Source organism: Neltuma alba, unplaced genomic scaffold (assembly GCF_004799145.2).
Source record: "Neltuma alba isolate B1F8T4 unplaced genomic scaffold, ASM479914v2 tig00003186_pilon, whole genome shotgun sequence".
Taxonomy (NCBI): domain Eukaryota; kingdom Viridiplantae; phylum Streptophyta; class Magnoliopsida; order Fabales; family Fabaceae; genus Neltuma; species Neltuma alba.
Genome location: NW_021633177.1, coordinates 840,163 through 857,773, shown reverse-complemented (window position 1 = coordinate 857,773; position 17,611 = coordinate 840,163). Strand labels below are relative to the sequence as shown.

The 17,611-nt window shown below is 36.1% G+C and overlaps 1 protein-coding gene across 2 annotated transcripts; it reads left to right on the top strand.

Moving 5' to 3' along the window:
* The first annotated feature begins 234 nt into the window (after nucleotides 1-234).
* On the top strand, nucleotides 235-11,570 carry LOC114740639 (5'-3' exoribonuclease 3). Of its 2 annotated transcripts, none has more exons than XM_028928828.1 (23): nucleotides 235-720; nucleotides 1,283-1,385; nucleotides 1,473-1,549; nucleotides 1,682-1,873; nucleotides 2,052-2,171; nucleotides 2,286-2,348; nucleotides 2,471-2,614; nucleotides 2,725-2,889; nucleotides 3,652-3,729; nucleotides 3,841-3,927; nucleotides 5,098-5,442; nucleotides 5,684-5,779; nucleotides 6,471-6,566; nucleotides 6,643-6,713; nucleotides 7,194-7,322; nucleotides 7,406-7,482; nucleotides 7,562-7,602; nucleotides 8,002-8,076; nucleotides 8,210-8,367; nucleotides 9,097-9,216; nucleotides 9,332-9,407; nucleotides 9,592-9,671; nucleotides 10,494-11,570. In XM_028928828.1, exons 1-23 carry the CDS (start codon nucleotides 517-519, stop codon nucleotides 11,200-11,202), a joined length of 3,306 nt encoding a protein of 1,101 aa, XP_028784661.1. In that variant the 5' UTR covers nucleotides 235-516; the 3' UTR covers nucleotides 11,203-11,570. The 2 variants fall into 2 exon arrangements, with proteins under 2 accessions (XP_028784661.1, XP_028784662.1); XM_028928829.1 differs by having other exon boundaries at nucleotides 236-720; nucleotides 9,112-9,216.
* Nucleotides 11,571-17,611: the final 6,041 nt, after the last annotated feature.

Sequence of the window (17,611 nt, the reverse complement as noted above, 5' to 3'; positions counted from 1 at the left end):
GAACCAAACAAGAAATCTCCCCTCCAGCCAAACAAAACCCGTGACCTCCCCTCCCCTCCCCTCCCTCCCTCCCTTCCCCTCCCTTCCATTGGACCAAACAAAGCCTAAGTGTTCGCGGAAAGGACAACGGAATATCCATCCGTTATGGGCATTATATTCTGATTTTTGAGGCTAACATTGTCATTCCATTAAAGTCCCGTGCCCTAGTTTGCTATGCAATCCATCCCGTCCCAAAACCCACACGAGAGACAAAGCTTCGCGGCTTCTCTTTAAGAAATGGGAATCGTTTAAATGCGCGCGAATTCACTGATTCAGCATCTAGGTTGGAAAAATATAGAGGTCCGTGGCGCACTCGTGCCCTCCTTCATCGTCGTTTTCCTCCGAGGGTTACTCAAGGTCGGGCTATAGCAGCATATCTTGATACATTAGTTGGCGGTTTATCTTTCTGCAAATCTCTGTTTGGTGGGTGCATTCCGTTTATAGTCTAATACTAACGAACACTGCAAGGGCTTCAAGATGGGAGTCCCGGCTTTTTATCGTTGGTTGGCGGAGAAGTATCCGTTAGTGGTGGTGGACGTGATCGAGGAGGAACCTGTTGTAATCGACGGCGTCGAAATTCCAGTGGATACAAGTAAGAAGAACCCTAATGACATCGAATATGATAACCTCTACCTCGACATGAACGGCATCATTCACCCCTGCTTCCACCCCGAGGATCGGGTATGGTCTAATGCCTCACTTTTATCGTTTCGCTGCTTCTCTTATATTAGGCTCTGGCCGAGTGTTCGATTGCAGCTTCTGTTCTATGCTCGATGTTACGTATTGCGCTGCACACTTCTTTGAATCAGCGATGAATATTAGCTATACTGCTGTAGACAATTTTATGCTATTCAGAGGACCTAGATGAGATCATAATGAATCCTAAGGTGGAAATAGGGCGCAATGCATTGAATGCTTATTTCTTTGCTGAATTTCAGAAGCAGATAGAATTGTGACACATGTTCATTGAGTTTCTAACCAATCCTGTGCATTTTTCTTTCTTTCTTTTTGCTTGAATACTCTTTCGGTTCATGATTATGATACGTCGTCACTTATCTTTGCTTTCATTGTTGGTTTCTGATCTTCATTAAAGGTTGTCTGCGGTTAGAATATCTATTACATTAGATTACTGCTATTTTAACTTTTGATATTTTGGGTTTTTCTGCTGAAGCTACTACTTTTCCCGTCACCTTAATGTACACGTTTACTTATTCTTCACCACCTTGCTTTTTATGCATTGCAGCCATCCCCAACTACGTTTGACGAGGTGTTCGAGTGCATGTTTGACTATATTGACAGGTTATTTGTCATGGTGCGGCCTCGGAAGTTGCTATTTATGGCTATTGGTATGTGTTTTGATTGGTCTAGTTAGTGATGATGGTGTTATGACTATTATATACATGGTGAATGCATCTTATTGTGTCTCACTGTAGATGGCGTGGCCCCGAGGGCTAAAATGAACCAACAGCGATCTAGACGGTTCAGAGCAGCAAAAGATGCGGCAGAAGCAGTATGTCATGATAGCTTTTGACACCACCTCTCAACTCATTATCATTATCATTTTTATGAGATGACAAGAACAATGACAGTGTTTATTGGATAGGTTTTGCCCTTCTTAATTTCTCGTATTTTTGAATCACAGGCTGCTGAAGAAGCAAGGTTGAGAGAGGAATTTGAGAGGGAGGGTAGAAAGCTTCCTCCCAAAGAGGATGGACAAGTTTTTGATTCTAATGTTATTACCCCAGGAACTGAATTTATGGCTGTTTTATCAATTGCACTTCAGTACTACATTCATCTTAGGCTGAACAGTGACCCTGGTTGGCAAAATATTAAGGTATGAAGCTCATTGTACCTTTTTAGTTGTCTGGATGCTGGTATGGGTGTCCTGATTGAGAGGATTTTTAATGCTATAATTCTTTTTATGCCTGAAGGTTATTCTTTCTGATGCAAATGTCCTGTGGGTGTCTTGATTGAGAGGAATTTTAATGCTATGATTCTTTTTATGCCTGAAGGTTATTCTTTCTGATGCAAATGTTCCTGGTGAAGGGGAGCACAAGATTATGTCATATATCAGGCTTCAGAGAAACCTGAGAGGTTATGATCCAAATACACGGCATTGCCTGTATGGTTTGGTATATCTCTTCTATCTTTCTTCAAGTTCAGCTTCTTGTGTGCTTCTCTCCATTTCTTTGCTTTCTTTATTATGCACTTGGTCAATCATATTGTCATTTGGTATCACATGTCAGGATGCAGATTTGATTATGTTGGCTTTAGCTACCCATGAAATTCATTTCTCAGTCCTAAGAGAGGTGTGTGATTATTGATCCTTAAAATCTTTCAACTCGAGTGGTATCCCTGTGACTGTGTTCTTCATTGGTTTTCTCATTACATTTTGAGAGTGATATGACTTGTGGCAAATGGGTTGTTGCAGATCGTATTTACTCCTGGACAAGCCAAATGCTTCTTATGTGGTCAGGTGGGTCATATGGCTGCAGATTGTGAAGGTAAGGGTAAAAGAAAGTCGGGAGAGTTTGATGAAAAAGGCAGTCCTGTTGTGGCTAAGAAGCCCTTCCAGGTAGATTTTATCAAGTTAAACTTCAATACTTTTGTCATGTTATCCTGCACGTGGAATGATAGTCTAGATTATGCAGTCTTTAACTCTTACATATGTTCTTTCTCATTCAGTTTCTAAACATCTGGACTCTGAGGGAATATCTGGAATATGAGATGAGAATACCAAATCTTCCATTTGAGATTGATTTTGAACGCATTGTGGATGATTTTATCTTCATGTGTTTCTTTGTTGGAAATGATTTTCTACCGCATATGCCTACCCTAGAGATTCGTGAGGTATGATTTACCCTACGACTCATTGCATTCTGTTTCCTTTACCGGTTGCCTACATTTAGCCATTCATATTTTAAGGCTGATATTCTAAACTTGGGTTTGCTCTGAAATGTCACATTGACTTAAATTTTCTAGTTTTCTTTAGTGATGCATGAGTTAGTCCCCTGTCGTTCTGTTTTTGATCAGGCTTTTTGTGGCTATTGTAAAATATTTTGGCTATCGAAAATGTTGTATATGACTTCCATGTTGTGCTGTAATTATATCACCATGTGTCAAGCTCTAAAATTGTTTGGTATGAATCCTTGTTTCAGCGTCTCCACTGTAAGATGTGTATTGATTGACCCTGGAAACATTTAAAAATCTAGTGGTTTGTTAGCTAAAATGGGTTTCATTTTAATATTATGGAAAACTATTGGTCAGTTGACCTGGATTGTGTATTCTTGCAGAAATCTAGCATCTTACGCATTTTGCTTTACTGTCTTTTTGGCCTTGAATTCAAATTTGGATATTAGGTTTTATGTGTCCAGCTAACGTGCCTTTCTTGTTATCAACAAGAGACTGGATAGTGCTATCTCAGGTTCTTAACCCGGTTATTTTGAGTTTGAGTTTGTTATTAAAAATTTGATTAAAACATAACAATGTGTTTGGTGTTAGATAACCTCTGCTGGATATGATGCTTTGGTCCTATAACTGATCTTATCCCTGTAGGGCCTACGCCATATATCTGATCTATTTCTTGGAATTGTGTTTCATGTATTGCTCTAGGGTGCAATAAACTTGTTGATGGCAGTATACAAGAAGGAGTTGAGGGCCTTGGGGGGTTATTTAACTGATGGAAGCAAGGTATAGAATGTCAATTTGGGTTTGACATGTTGCGTTCTGCTTCGTCACATTCCATATATTTAACTTTTCTATAACTTGTCTTGTTTTCTTCCTACGTTTTGTTTTTTCCAGCCCTGCTTAAGCAGGGTGGAACGTTTTATTCAGGCTGTTGGATCTTATGAAGATAAAATATTCCAGAAAAGAGCTCGGTTGCATCAGGTCTGTTTTTATCTGCTTCCGCTGTTCAGTGATGTGCTTAGCTGAGTAGACGGGGCTAAATATTTTCATGCTTTATTGGGAGTTCTACATTTTACTCATTTCAGGCCTTTTGTTAGTTTTGTCAAGGCAGTGACACCTCTATTTTTCACCTGTGTCGTGTTGGACATGTGTCTGACACCAGTACCACCATGACATGTTACATGCGCTACACATGGGCATGGGTGCATTAAAATGATTTTTTCGTTTATGCTCTTGCTCAACAGGGCTCAAACTTGAACAGCCCCTTCCCCCACTAAAAAATATAGGAGAGACTGGAAATCCATTATTGTCTTAGTTTTTCTGGTATGATGTTCTGAATATATAGGATAGTTTTACTTGTGTTTTGATTTAGAAGGACTTCACAAATTAAAAGATTAAGTGGTTAGGGTCGAGCATTGTACATGTATGCTTAGTCGTCTCAGACATTATGTATTGATGTGTCCGTATTATATGTCCCTACAGGATACTGTCAATAACAATTATTCATTACATTGAGATATTTTCCTTCCATTTTGTAATTTGTAATCATGAGATTGAGACTTTATGGTGCACAATGGGAAAAGAATGTTAGGGGATATATTAGAAATTATTTCTAAATTAGGGATTAAGGGTCAACATGGCAATTAGAAACTTTTCCTTTGGTGAATTGATGTTGCTTTGAATTTGATTGATTACCCTTTTGTCATACTTTTATTATTTTTTGTTTACTTTAACGAGGATTAATCGCTTGGCGCTAGATATATCCATCAATAATTAGGATTTCAATATCCTTTTTTGAATTGATTATTAGTGAAGGTTCTTTTGGTTTGCTGACCGTCTCTCTCATCTCTGCTTCTTTCTCCGTTTTCTCCCCTTTTTGATTAATTTGTTGCTTTATATATATCTTGGAGGAGGAAGAAGGGAGCATGCTAAGAACTTTGTAGATGTTAAAAAGTTTTATATTCATGTTGATGAATGCTTATCTTTCATTATATTGTTCTGTTGATTCCAAAATCAACAAGTGAGGTATTGTAATATATTTTTACTTGTTTATAGAACTAGACATTTTAGCCTCCAATATATATTGACGGTTTAGCTGTAGTTATACTAGAAGTGAGATGGTGACTCCATTTCCTATTTCTTTGTCTTCAGCGGCAAGCGGAAAGAATTAAACGTGACAAGGCCCATGCGAGAAGGGGTGATGATATTGAGCCTCAAGTTCTGCCAGAGTCTCTGGTTCCAGTTTCACGGTTTCACGGTTCTCGTCTTGTTTCCTCCCCAGCTCCTCCATATCAACAATCTGGGCAATCAAATGGCTTAAAATCAGCTAGAAACCATGTTGGGCAAGCCACAAAGGAATTTTCAAATCTTGAAATACACAAAACTTATCACAGCAATATTGAGGCTTCTGAGCGGCCTCCCAAAGTTGCTAGGTTATCTTCAGGAGCAACTATTGGTGCTGCTATTGTTGAAGCTGAGAGTAGTCTTGAAATAGATGTATGTTTTCCTGCTTCAGGAGAGGCATTTAAATGTTATTCTGACTGTCAACCATTCTCTAGAACTAGTGCATAGGCTAACCTGTGATTGGGTATGAGCCTGATGAGGAGTTTTAAATGTTTTTAACACATCGTCAGAGCATTTTGTTATTTTCTTCCACAATAATTTGTTTTCATAGTAGTGTTTCTAGCTTGTGATTTCTTCCCTCCTTTGCTGTCGAGTTGACTCTTTTTTGGTTTAGGTTGAAGATAACAAAGATGAATTGAAATCTAAACTTAAGGAGAGGTTGCGTGAGAAATCTGATGTATTCAACTCAGCTGATCCGGAGGAGGACAAGGTCTGAAGTGTTGAATTCATGTCGTTTACATTTTGGGTGTCCTGATGTGCATTAGACTTCACAGTTCACATTCTAAATATTGTGGTGTCCATGCTCAATTATCCTGCATATGTATATCAGTTGAGTTTCAATGCTTTCTAAAATTCATGGGGCAACTAGTTATGTATAGTTTCTGTTGTTGGTGGTTGTATCATTTTTTCAAATAGATAAAGTTGTGTTTGTCTATTTGAATTTCTCTATTCTAATCATGTTTCCAACAAGTTAATTTGCCAATGGGAAAAATTAGAGGCAAACTTGTTTCTAATTGGTTTGATTATCTGTCCAGCTATGGAGTTAATATTTACTTGTAAAGGTTGTCCTGCGATGTTAAAGTGATGGCATGTTTTCTTAATTGGGTTGGGTGATAGATCCCTTTTTTTATTGGGCACTTTGCACTTGTTCTAGTGATTCCTAGAAAAACTCGGTGCAACATACAAATGTTGAATTTAACAATCTGAAGATTGTATTTTCAAGTCTTTCTGCACCTGTTCATCATGCTTATCCTTGGAAATTAGCTTCTTGTTTTGAGTAGTGTGGCATTGGTGCTAATGAAATGTCTGTTATTCTTTCTATATTGCAAATATTTTTATTTGCTAGTAGTTATTTTCATTTAATTTCACTTTATTTGCTCTGATGTTTCTTATTTTAACAGATTAAGTTGGGAGAACCAGGCTGGAAAGAGAGGTATTATGAGGAAAAATTTTCTGCTAAAACTCCTGAGGAAGTTGAGTTGATACGGAAAGATGTTGTGAGTAATTGACTTGAAATGTTGCTAATTTTGATTCATGTGGAGATCTAGCTTAAGATGCATTTCTGGTGTTTAGGTCTTGAAGTACACAGAAGGCCTATGTTGGGTTATGCACTATTATTATGAAGGGGTTTGTTCTTGGCAGTGGTGAGTTCCTTTACTTCTAAAGTGATTTGATGAGACTAATGCTGATATGGCTTTCTTTTCTATTAGTCATTCTTTTTCTTCTTCTTTCTTCTTTTTTTTTTTTAAAAAAAAAAAAAAATTCCCCCGGGGGGTGTTTGGATTGTAGTAAGCAGCAACTTAGTTTTCATCAGATTATTATGGGTCAGTTATGGTTGGGTTGCTGTCTGAAAATCCTTTGTGTATTTTTAACCCCAATCTTTAAAAAAAATTGGCCTTAAATTGGTTGAACCTTCTGCCCTTTTTTTTTTTTGGGGGTGGGGATTGAACCCTGGATAAAACCGCTCTCTCTTTTTGTTAACGTGATCAGAGTTACATTGAAGGCCTAATATACAAGTTATGTACCTTTTTATATTGCCTCACGTGATGCTTATGTTTTCTAGATTTGGTTTGCACCAATAAAAGGCTGATAGTCCCTGTTTTGCTTGGGTGTTTATGAATCAGGTTTTATCCTTATCACTATGCCCCCTTCGCATCTGACCTGAAAGGCCTTAGTGAACTTAATATAAACTTTGACCTGGGGACCCCGTTCAAACCATTTGACCAGCTTCTAGGGGTTTTTCCTGCTGCAAGGTTTGCTCTCTGTACATTTTTGTTCTGATTATGTTGTTATGGTCTAGTCCATTACATAAGAATAAATTGTGACCTGTGTGCAGTGCTCACGCTCTTCCTCAGCCATATAGAAAATTGATGACTGATCCAAACTCACCAATTATTGATTTTTATCCGAGTGGTATGCTGCTTATTTTGAAAATTAAGTTTTGTACGTGTTACCTTTGTTGCTCTTCTTTCTCACATTGTTACTTTGTCAGACTTCGAAGTGGACATGAATGGCAAGCGCTATGCTTGGCAGGTGCGTTGCACTTGTACCCTGGCTTTAGTATATTCTACAAATGAAGTTGAGTTTGCTAGTATTGATGAAATGATTTGTAGCCTCTTAAATGTTTGACTTGATGTGGTTGTTCGCATTGCACTGGATCCTATATAACCAGGTGGTTAGAAGTCTGAGCTTTGTTACCCCCTCCCCGCATTTATCTTAGTTAAAAGATATTTTTACGCAAGGTATGGTGTGTTTGTGCTGTCTCCACGGCAAGTTTAAAGGGTCATTGTTCGAGGAGGCAGTAAAAATATTAATAGAGCCAATAGTGGGCTTTCACTTTATAGATTTAGCTTTAGAGTTGAAGTGATAATTGAGAGAGGTAATTATTATGTCTTGTGGAGTCATGAATATCGCTATTGCTTTCCTGTGCAGGGTATTGCAAAATTGCCTTTTATTGATGAAGCACGTCTTCTTGCGGAAGTTGGGAAGATTGAACACTTGTTATCAGTATGGCACAGTTTTCTATTCTTGCTAAGATGTCTGATTATTCAATCCACCTTTCTTATCCCTCCCCCCCTTCTTTTTATTTGCTGATTTTCATTTTGTCTATTTATGTTGTACTATGTTATGCACAAAAAAGGCAGAGGAAACCCGACGGAACAGTGTCATGTTTGAATTGCTTTTTGTCAATTCTTGTCATCCTCTCTCGGCATGCATAAACACACTTGACAACAAATGTAGAAATATGTCAGACAAAGAGCGCATTGAGGTTAAGGAACCAATCAATCCAAAAGAGAGGTTGGTTATGCTTGGCAATCTGCTGAAGAAAATTTTATTATTTGAGGGAAGATGTAACTGCGTTATCTATTGATGATTGTGTCCTTAATTTTTTGTTTGGAAGTTGTGGCTTCTGATCAACAATCCTAGTTTGAATTTAAAGTTTATATAATGCGATGTGATGAAACATAAAATGATCAGTCTCAACAACATTTAGGAATCTTTGTTTTCATTGATAAACTTGGACTTCTGATGAGTCATTGAACATGGAACTAAGTCTTTTATGACATAATTGATAAATGTTTCCCTTTAATAGATTAATTCATAAAGCATATGATTTGTCTTTTTGGATAATAATCACTTTAAACACGAGCTGGGACAGTCAGTAATATATTATGCTAGGTAAGTAGATCTCCCAGATTTTTATGACATGTTAATATGTGGTCCCAGTAACATGGGTTGATTTAGTTGCAAATCTGTTTTGGTGATGGAGCAAATTTTGAGTGGACGAGATTATTCTTTCCAGACAATAAACATATTTACTTACTCGAGCCATGATAATTTGAGTAGGAAGAAGTAGAAAGGGTGATTGAAGAGCAAATGTCTATTTACGCTTTGATTGTTTAAAAAGAGAGCTGGGCCGCTATTTAAGCTAGAGTGATCAGAATTGTTCAATTTTGTTTGCTTCTGCACTATTTTTCTTCTTGATGACATTTAAGATCTGCTCGAACTACTTCTGATGTTATTTAGGGCTGCTACATGCAGTGGTGGAATGAACGGTTACATATCACTATGTGTTGGAGAACCTTGCCCACCAATTTTCAGGTCGCCTGTTGCAGGCATGGAAGATATTTTGGACAACCAAGTCATGTGAGCCTTTCATTGTCAATATGACTTGTTTTGACAACCAAGTCTTGATTTATGGTCATTGATATGCTGAAACTTACTTTTATTTTAATCATTTTCTCACTCCCACTTTGTGCAGATGTGCTATATACAGACTACCAGATAAGCATAAGCACATTACTCGGCCACCTAAAGGAGTTAAATGTCCCAAGAAGGTATTTGAATTTTCTCTCTGCTGCTTATTTTATCCACCCTTTACTTTCCAATTATTAGTTGTTCAACATAGCAGGTTTATTAAATTAAACCCATGCCTGATTGACATAATATGTTCTTTTGTTTAGCTGGCTTACATTGTTAATATAGGCTGTAAAGGTAATAGAGTTCTTTTTTCCCATACAGATCGTGACAGTTGGTGATCTGAAACCTGAACCTGTTCTATGGCATGAAGATTTTGGTCGCAGAAACCTGGGTACCGTGAGGTAAGGCTTTGGCTATTGATATCAGATCAAAACCTTTGGTTTTATAGTGAAGCCCATGATGGAGGTTGTCAAAATCAGGAGCTTAAATAAACTCGTGGAGTTGATAAACTTGGAACATACAACTCTATCTTAAAGGCGCAAGAGTTTACTTTTCATAATAAATAATTATTAAAATATATAAATATTATTAAATATAATATACCTAAAATCTTTATCATGTTTATTACTTGTCAACTAAGCCATACTCAGATTATTATAACTAATGTGTATGTATAAATAATTATTTATTATAATCAGTTATTTAATATATTAATTTTCTTATAAGTTTCCTCATTTATCCCTGTTGAATGTAGGTTTGTGTTATTGAAATAGGTGCAAAGTTGGAGATTTTCTAAATTTTTGGACAAAGTTAACGAATTTTAAGGTTTTTCTTGGTTAAACATGTTGAAAGTCACTTATAAATACGACTGGAGGAGTAAGTTTTTAAATAATTTTCCTTAATTCATTGATTGACATATTTAGTATGACTACCATTTGTAAAATACTTTTGTATGATAAAAATATAATTTATATTTAAAAAAATAAATTGTTTACTATTGTCTTAATCAATTGGAAGATCACGTTAAAATAGGTTTGTGCTCATGTACATTTAAGTTGGCGGGATGAAAATCTTGTCAATTGGAGGATCACATAAAAATAGAAGCATAGATATGTCGAGATTTAAATGCTATTTTAACAACAATGCCTGTGATTTAGTATGTTATTATCCAGAGTCATCCGACTGGCCTAAGTTTTGACTGGGGCAATGGCTTTTTATTTCAGGCATAACCCACCAGGAGCCATTTCTGGCAAGCAGCTTGGAGAGGCTGCACATCGACTTCTGGTTAACTCTTTACAATTGAAGGTTGAATCTAATGGACATGGACATATAATTAATGGAGAAGCTCATCCTTATGCTGCACCAATGGGTCCTCCGCAATCACTTCCCTATCCAATGTATGATTCCTACTCAGGATATCATGGCGCATCTGGATATATGTCAGCTCCTCTGCCTCAAGGCCCTCTACATCCGTCACCTTACACTCCGCCTACTCAGCAGTATGGCTATACTCAACCTTATGCAGGACCATCGATGTACAACTCTCATCATCAATCAAATTCTTATGGAAGAAATAACCATGAACGCTCTAGATCTCATCATTATGGAAGAAATGATCCCTCAATGGCTCATGGTACTGGGCATGGCTATCAACCATTAGATGCTAATTATAATGCCAGGTTTGTGAATGTACATGGAAATGCTCCTGCATATAATGGTGCGTATGACAATTACCATCAAGGTCAGCATAGCTCAAATTTCCACTCAAGTAGAGCACCAAGTCAACAACCAGTTCGGCAAAACTGGGTCACCCGACGTAACCCCAGGGGTCCTAGAGAAGATGGTCACCCTCAACAGCCAGCCAATCGATATTCTCAATTAGATAGAGGAGCGAACAGGAACCAGCAACCCCCACCTTATTATGGCCGCTAATTGATTCTTTTCTGAGGGATATCTACCCCCGAGAAAAGGAGTATGTTGTAGAATATGTTTCCCCCCTCATTTAGTTTTGCTCGAATGTTGTAATATTAGCTTCTATTCGTCATTCAAATGCTTTAGGTTATTTCCTGGCAATTTTTTATTAATAATTTAGCATAAGTAAAAGAAAATTCTTTTTTTTTTTTTTAGCATTTTTGTCATGGCCTTTAGTTTCCTGTTAAATAGTCCGGTCCAGGTGTTGAGCCATGGATTGTCAGGATTCTCATTTGGGGACGAAAGCAGGAAGCATGGTTTTGATGAGACATGTATAACGGGTGATGGATGTTTATTTCTAATACTTGGTGATGGCTTTTTGCCCCTTATTTCGGAGAACCACTGAGACCTTTGTATCGTGCACTTGGTACAAGGCTATAAATAAACGTGTGCTTTTAGGAATGATAAAAACAATGGCACAACAGATCCACGCCTGTTCCGGGCACGCACTCGGTTTTAGACGCTTGTGCCGAACACCAAACGGGTCGTTTGGGGGTTAGACCTTGCTGTTCCTCTTGCTTGTGTTACTGATGTTTAGATGCTTTGATGTTGCAATTGAGGTCGTCCGGGGAGGCATATGTGGCGTCGTATGAATATTTGAGAAGGCTTATGGAAGGGAATCATTGGAAGAAGTAAATAATTAGATATATTTGTTGTACTTGCTTGTGTGCGCATCGTATAGGTCTGTGATTTACAGAAGGTGGTGGTGGGGCAGTGACGAGGACAATGCAGAGGAGAGCAGGTGCCGAGAGTTTGGTCACCGATGGGGGCACCGTTGGGGATGGTGACTCCAGTTGCGAAACAGATAAAATATAAGTGGCCCTATGAAGCGCACGTGTGCAACGTAGTCCCATGTAGGCCCAATTACAAGCCCATATCCTTCCCTTCTCTTCCTGCCAGCGACAGTACGAACTCTTGCTCATCATTCATAATACAAGTGATTGAGTTTTAATTTGAAAAAAAAAATGCCATGCCTAGGGCCATGATGGAGATGGTGGGGCCCGGTTTTTTGATCAAATGAACAATGCTTCGCCCTCACACGCCGTCTATCTCCACAAACCAAGTGCCAAGTTGGGAGTGGGAAAGCGACGCATCATGAAGTCATGTATGACGTAAACTCTCCCTCAAGTGATGGCTTGTTACCTAATATACCTAGTACCACACACATACTCCTAAAGCAACACTAACACCAACATGGTGAATTCTTGGTGTGACGTCCTGTTGTAAGTTGGGAATTGTGATTTTTTAAGTTACAACTTGAAGAAGAGTAAGATGAAGTCTTCAAATATTAGGGTTCCAACTTTGAAGGGATCTTTTTTGTTAAGGATGATGCCGTGTGTTGGTGGTGGATCTGAATTAGGAAATATAGAAGAAGAACATGAAATTCTGTGTTTTTCCCAAAATGAAGGAAGACAGATCTGATCTGACATTTTCACAAGAACCGTGTTTGTGGTCCCCTCCACCCTTATCCTCACGATTCTTCTGTCTCTATTTGAATCATAACTCCACTCACTCTTCTTGCCTCCCTCCAAAACCACATCTCCATATGGCCAGTAAATTACAGACTCCTCTTTTCAGGCCACTGAAACCCATTCCATTTCCCCCTTGCAAGTGTCACATCTCAGTAAGTAAAACTAGTAACTAATCCATGATCAAATTTATGCTAGGTTTTACTTAAATCAAAATGGGACTAAAATAAGCAAACTCCCTGGTTTGACATTTGATATTATGGCTCTGTTTGTGACAAATGGTGATTTAACACAGCCCAACTTGTAGTTGATTAATGACATGACCAGACCAGTCAAGAAAACCATGCCAAAGAGGTTATTTCAGGAACCAATGGGTCATTCCCACATACGTTATTCTTAAAAATTATATACAATACATTGTTTCCCAGTCCCAGAACCACATATGCCTGCCTTCAATTAAGCCCCTCACTGTGGGGAGACGGTGAGGTTGTTCCTTCTCAAACCTTCTAAAGGATCAATCTTGGAGATCTAGCCTATTTTTTTTTAATCATATATCTTTAACAAAAGTTCAGTCAAAAAAGACCAAAAGCATTCCTTTCATCACATCATTAAACAAAACCCCAAATATCAAACCGACTCAATTATGCAGCGAGTCAATGATATGAGCTTGTTTCCTGGAATTAAATAAATATTTTAGAACTAGAAGTAGAATAAGAAACGAATTAATGCGTTTGAGAAGCTACAGAAGACAAGTTTATATGTTAATGGCTTTTGGGGAATGAATGTACTTGCCCTTGGGAGGCATGCCAAGGCGAAGAAAGCAACGTCTTTGATTTCTACATGTTAATTAATTAATTAATTATCAACTTCACAGATCCTAATAATAATTAATTTTTCGAACACAAGTTTAAATATATGAAACCGATAAAAACAAGCTAGGAAGCTGCAACGAAACACGAGGAGCCAACCAACCGTATACCAGATAAGATGGCTGATTGGATGAAGACTTTGAATTTGGGGGATGTTCCTATATACGTAAGAAAGCACTTAATCTTCTTCTTTTAGAAAAAGAGGAGAAAATGATATAAAGAAGACGAAAGTTTATTAAAATAATGTGTTTGGTTCAGAAGAAAAGGGGAGGAAGGAGACAAAACGGTGAGTGAGAGAGATCACAGCTGGCCATGGCCGAGCAAGAGAAGAAGAAGACGCATCCTCCACAGTTCTTTCCTTTGTGTGTGTGAGATAGAAATTGCATGTGCAATATATGAATAATAATCCACCAGTTATTGTACATGTGGCAGTTTATGACATTGCAAAGTGAAAAAAAAATATACGTAATGTACCTCTCGTATATAGGGGTGTAAGTGGAGGGAGCTCTTTAACTTTTATGATTATTGATAATATTGATAATGATATAATTAAAGTTGGTGATATCATCATGGGACGCCTCTTTTGCATCACACTTAATTAGTAGCAATAACTACCTCTTCACATTCATTTTGCTCTCTTCAAAGCTTATTTGAATACGCTCTTTGCTTCAACAAACTAAACTACCTTACCAGTTCACATTTGTCCTTAAATATTTTAATTAATCAACTTTCAACGTCTCAAATTATATATGGTTTCCGTATTAGGATATATCAAGAATCCTCGTATTTGTTGGACAAGCATTTAGATCAAAAGTTGTCATTTTGACGTAATTGTTGGTCTATAAGCTTGTATTTTAAGTTAACATTTATAATTGTTAATCTAATCTCATTCTTTTTAATTACTTCATTGTATTTAATTAGTCTATAGCTTCTAACGTTTTGTTTTAACTAAACTATCCCCATTTTAATTCCTTTATTGTCTAAATTTTGCATGTGAATTAATAAATCATTAATTACTACTATCTCCAGTTTTAATTATAAGACCTCGTTTGTAAACTATAAATAAGGTTTCATAATTAAGACCAGAGGTAGTATAAAGGGTTACTTCACATGGAGCTTATTTAATTTAATTAAGAAAAAATAAATGAAGCATCTACATCTATATTGTGTGGGAGGAGATGAGAGAAAGAGAGAAGGATCAAGGATGCATATTTCTTCTGTAGGTTGTGTTTTAGAAGGAATTTGTGGCAACAAATAATGCAGGTCAAGTCACTCTTTAGCACTTTAATTTTTTTAAAAAGAAATACCTTCTTACAAATTTTCAATAAAACTCTTTTAGTAGACGACAAGTTATCCTAACAGCAACGCCATCTGTCACACTTGGATGAAATATCATATTGATATCTAGCATTGGCATGTTTGTATTTAAACTAGATGTTATCTTTATCTAGTATTGATTTTATGTTTTACAAATTAAAATTGACTTTTTTAGCTCGTCGACAAAGATATTTTAATAAGGGTAACAGAATTAATGAATTTTAAACTTCTTAATTCAAGTGAAAACATTGGAAGTTATTATTTGAGAATAAGTAGAGGGCGGAGAGATTATACAAGAGGGAGTATAATATTTTAATGAAGCATTACACGAGGGTATAAGTGGGCAAGCAAGCACTGAAGTCTGAAATTGCGAATCACAACAGGTTTGAATCTAAAAGCAATGGAAGAATCGAAAGGGACAAGTATGAATCAGAATCTATAATTATACGTATGAGTGATTAGTATCACACGTCAGCCAAGAATATAGATAATACCAATAAGACTATATTCTTGGTTATATGAAAAGAACAAAATTAGTGATACATAATTAAAAGAGAGTTTGACAAATTCTGGAATAAAGCATGCACAGGGTGTGAAAGATCCTATCTAACCACATGGGCATTCATATGAAAAACATTCTTAAAAAGGCCAAACCTCACAGGATGTGTGGATCTATATAAATGAAGGGATCTGAGTAACCAAGTAAAAGGAGTGGTACGTGGGAATTAAAGAGTGGTCAGCGTCAATGGAATCTTTTCATGTATAAATGGCAGCTTAGCTTAGCTTAGCTCATGATTTAGAGTATGAATCAACGAAACCACACACGCTTTCCCACACCTAATCTTTACTTTCTTCCTTTCTTCTTTAATTCCTTTTTCTTTGCTTTAACCTTTTTCAAATTAACAGCAAATCTGGACCCCCACTTTTATGAGTCCCATCCCTTTGGACTACACACAATTCATCGGGATTTTTCAGACTTTCTTGATTCTTGATAATGTTTCAACTTTCACTTTCCACGGTGTGTGTGTGTGTGTGTGTGTGGTGTGTGTGTGTGTGTGTGACTTTTATCTTAAACCAGAGGCTGATATATAACACACCTGTGATTCTGCAATACGTTTAGGAAATACGGTCAGGAAATAACAGAGGGAAACAAAAAGCCTACGTCGCCGACAAATGTTTACCTGTTTACGTGTTGGCTGAAAACACGGGAGTGTTGCTCACTTCCTTCAACCAAAAAATGCGAATTAATTTAATTTGTAGTGCAAATTGTATTGCAAATGAGGTTTTATATTTACGGTTCAAGGTATTAATTTGGGTCTAAAAAGATGCCTCCGGTCCTAAATGTAATATATAATTTGTAGTATAAACTAGATTTTATATTCAGTATCGTAGGTAATATCTGATATGGTGTGTCAAGGCAAACAGGTTTTTTTTTCCCCTCCTAAAATCACTTTAAAATTAAAGCATCGTTTTCTTACTTCTGCCTTTTGGCTTTTGTTTATGTTAAACCTTCTAAATTTAATTTTTAAATGTGTTATCCAAATGTTTTTGTCAAATTATTTTTTAATAAAAATTTATCTAAATATAAATCATATTGCACTAATTGATTTGCAGTCTATATGGGATAGTAATAATTTGTATCTCAATTTTACATGACAAAAGTCAATAAAAGTGACTTTTACAAAAGATAATAAAAACATCACATTATGTGCTCCATTATATGACATTCGTGCGAATATGGACGGAGCAGATTTTTAAAAAGTGTAAGAGTCCAAGTTAGGATCATCCGAAGAATCTTTGCAAAAAGATGATAAAAACAAAAAAAGGGTTGCCAATGAAAAAGAGGAGAGATTATAAAGAGAAAAATATTCTTAATATAAAAACTAATTGACTAATTTAATTAAATTAGTTATTTGTAATGAATAAGTATTATCTTTTTTAAAATATCTTTGCTAATCATATGTTATATAAGCTTGACTTTTAGAAAAAGGCTTTGGCTAAAATATAAACTTCATTTTTAAATATTTCTAAGCATTTATTACTTTTTTTCTATTTTTTTCATAGATGATTGTATTTAATACTCTTTCTATTAATATTATCCCCATATATTCTCTTTTGTTATTTTTTTATTGTCCCTCTTATTTACTCTCTTAATAAATAAAAACAAATTTGAACAAAAAGAATACATTTCTAACCCATTTATTATTTTTAACTAATTTTAACTGCTAGTTTATTAAATGTGATTAAGTTAATTAAAGCTTATATGTAGGACCGGAGGGAATATTAGTTAAAACTATCATTTAATAAAATATTTAACATATGTAACTATTACAAAAACTACTTTAAAAATAAATAGATAAATATAAAAAATAAAGTAAATTAAGATACCATGTTTAATGAGAAATTGAAAATCAAACCAACTATTATTATACTGATAAAGTTAATATTATGACTTTTCATGTTACCCTGGCCGTGATTTTATAACCACGCGCTTAAAAAATATGGAATTTATTACTATTTTATATCTTTTTCTCATTCAAAATTAATATTTCATTTTTTAAAAAAAGTAAATAAAATTCAGCCAAATTAATGGATTAAATTTACATCAATATAATGGCATATAAATTTAGTAAGACTTTATTAATTTAATGTAACTCTAAGATGTGAGTTAGTATTAAAAAAAGAATAATGTAGAGGAAGAAAAGCAAGCCGCGG

Coding starts and splice junctions, on each gene's coding strand:
- LOC114740639 (XM_028928828.1), top strand. CDS start 517: ATGGGAGTCCCGGCTTTTTATCGTTGGTTGGCGGAGAAGTATCCGTTA. Junction 2,615..2,724: donor TGGCTAAGAAGCCCTTCCAG/GTAGATTTTATC, acceptor TTTCTCATTCAG/TTTCTAAACATCTGGACTCT. Junction 8,368..9,096: donor CCAATCAATCCAAAAGAGAG/GTTGGTTATGCT, acceptor GATGTTATTTAG/GGCTGCTACATGCAGTGGTG.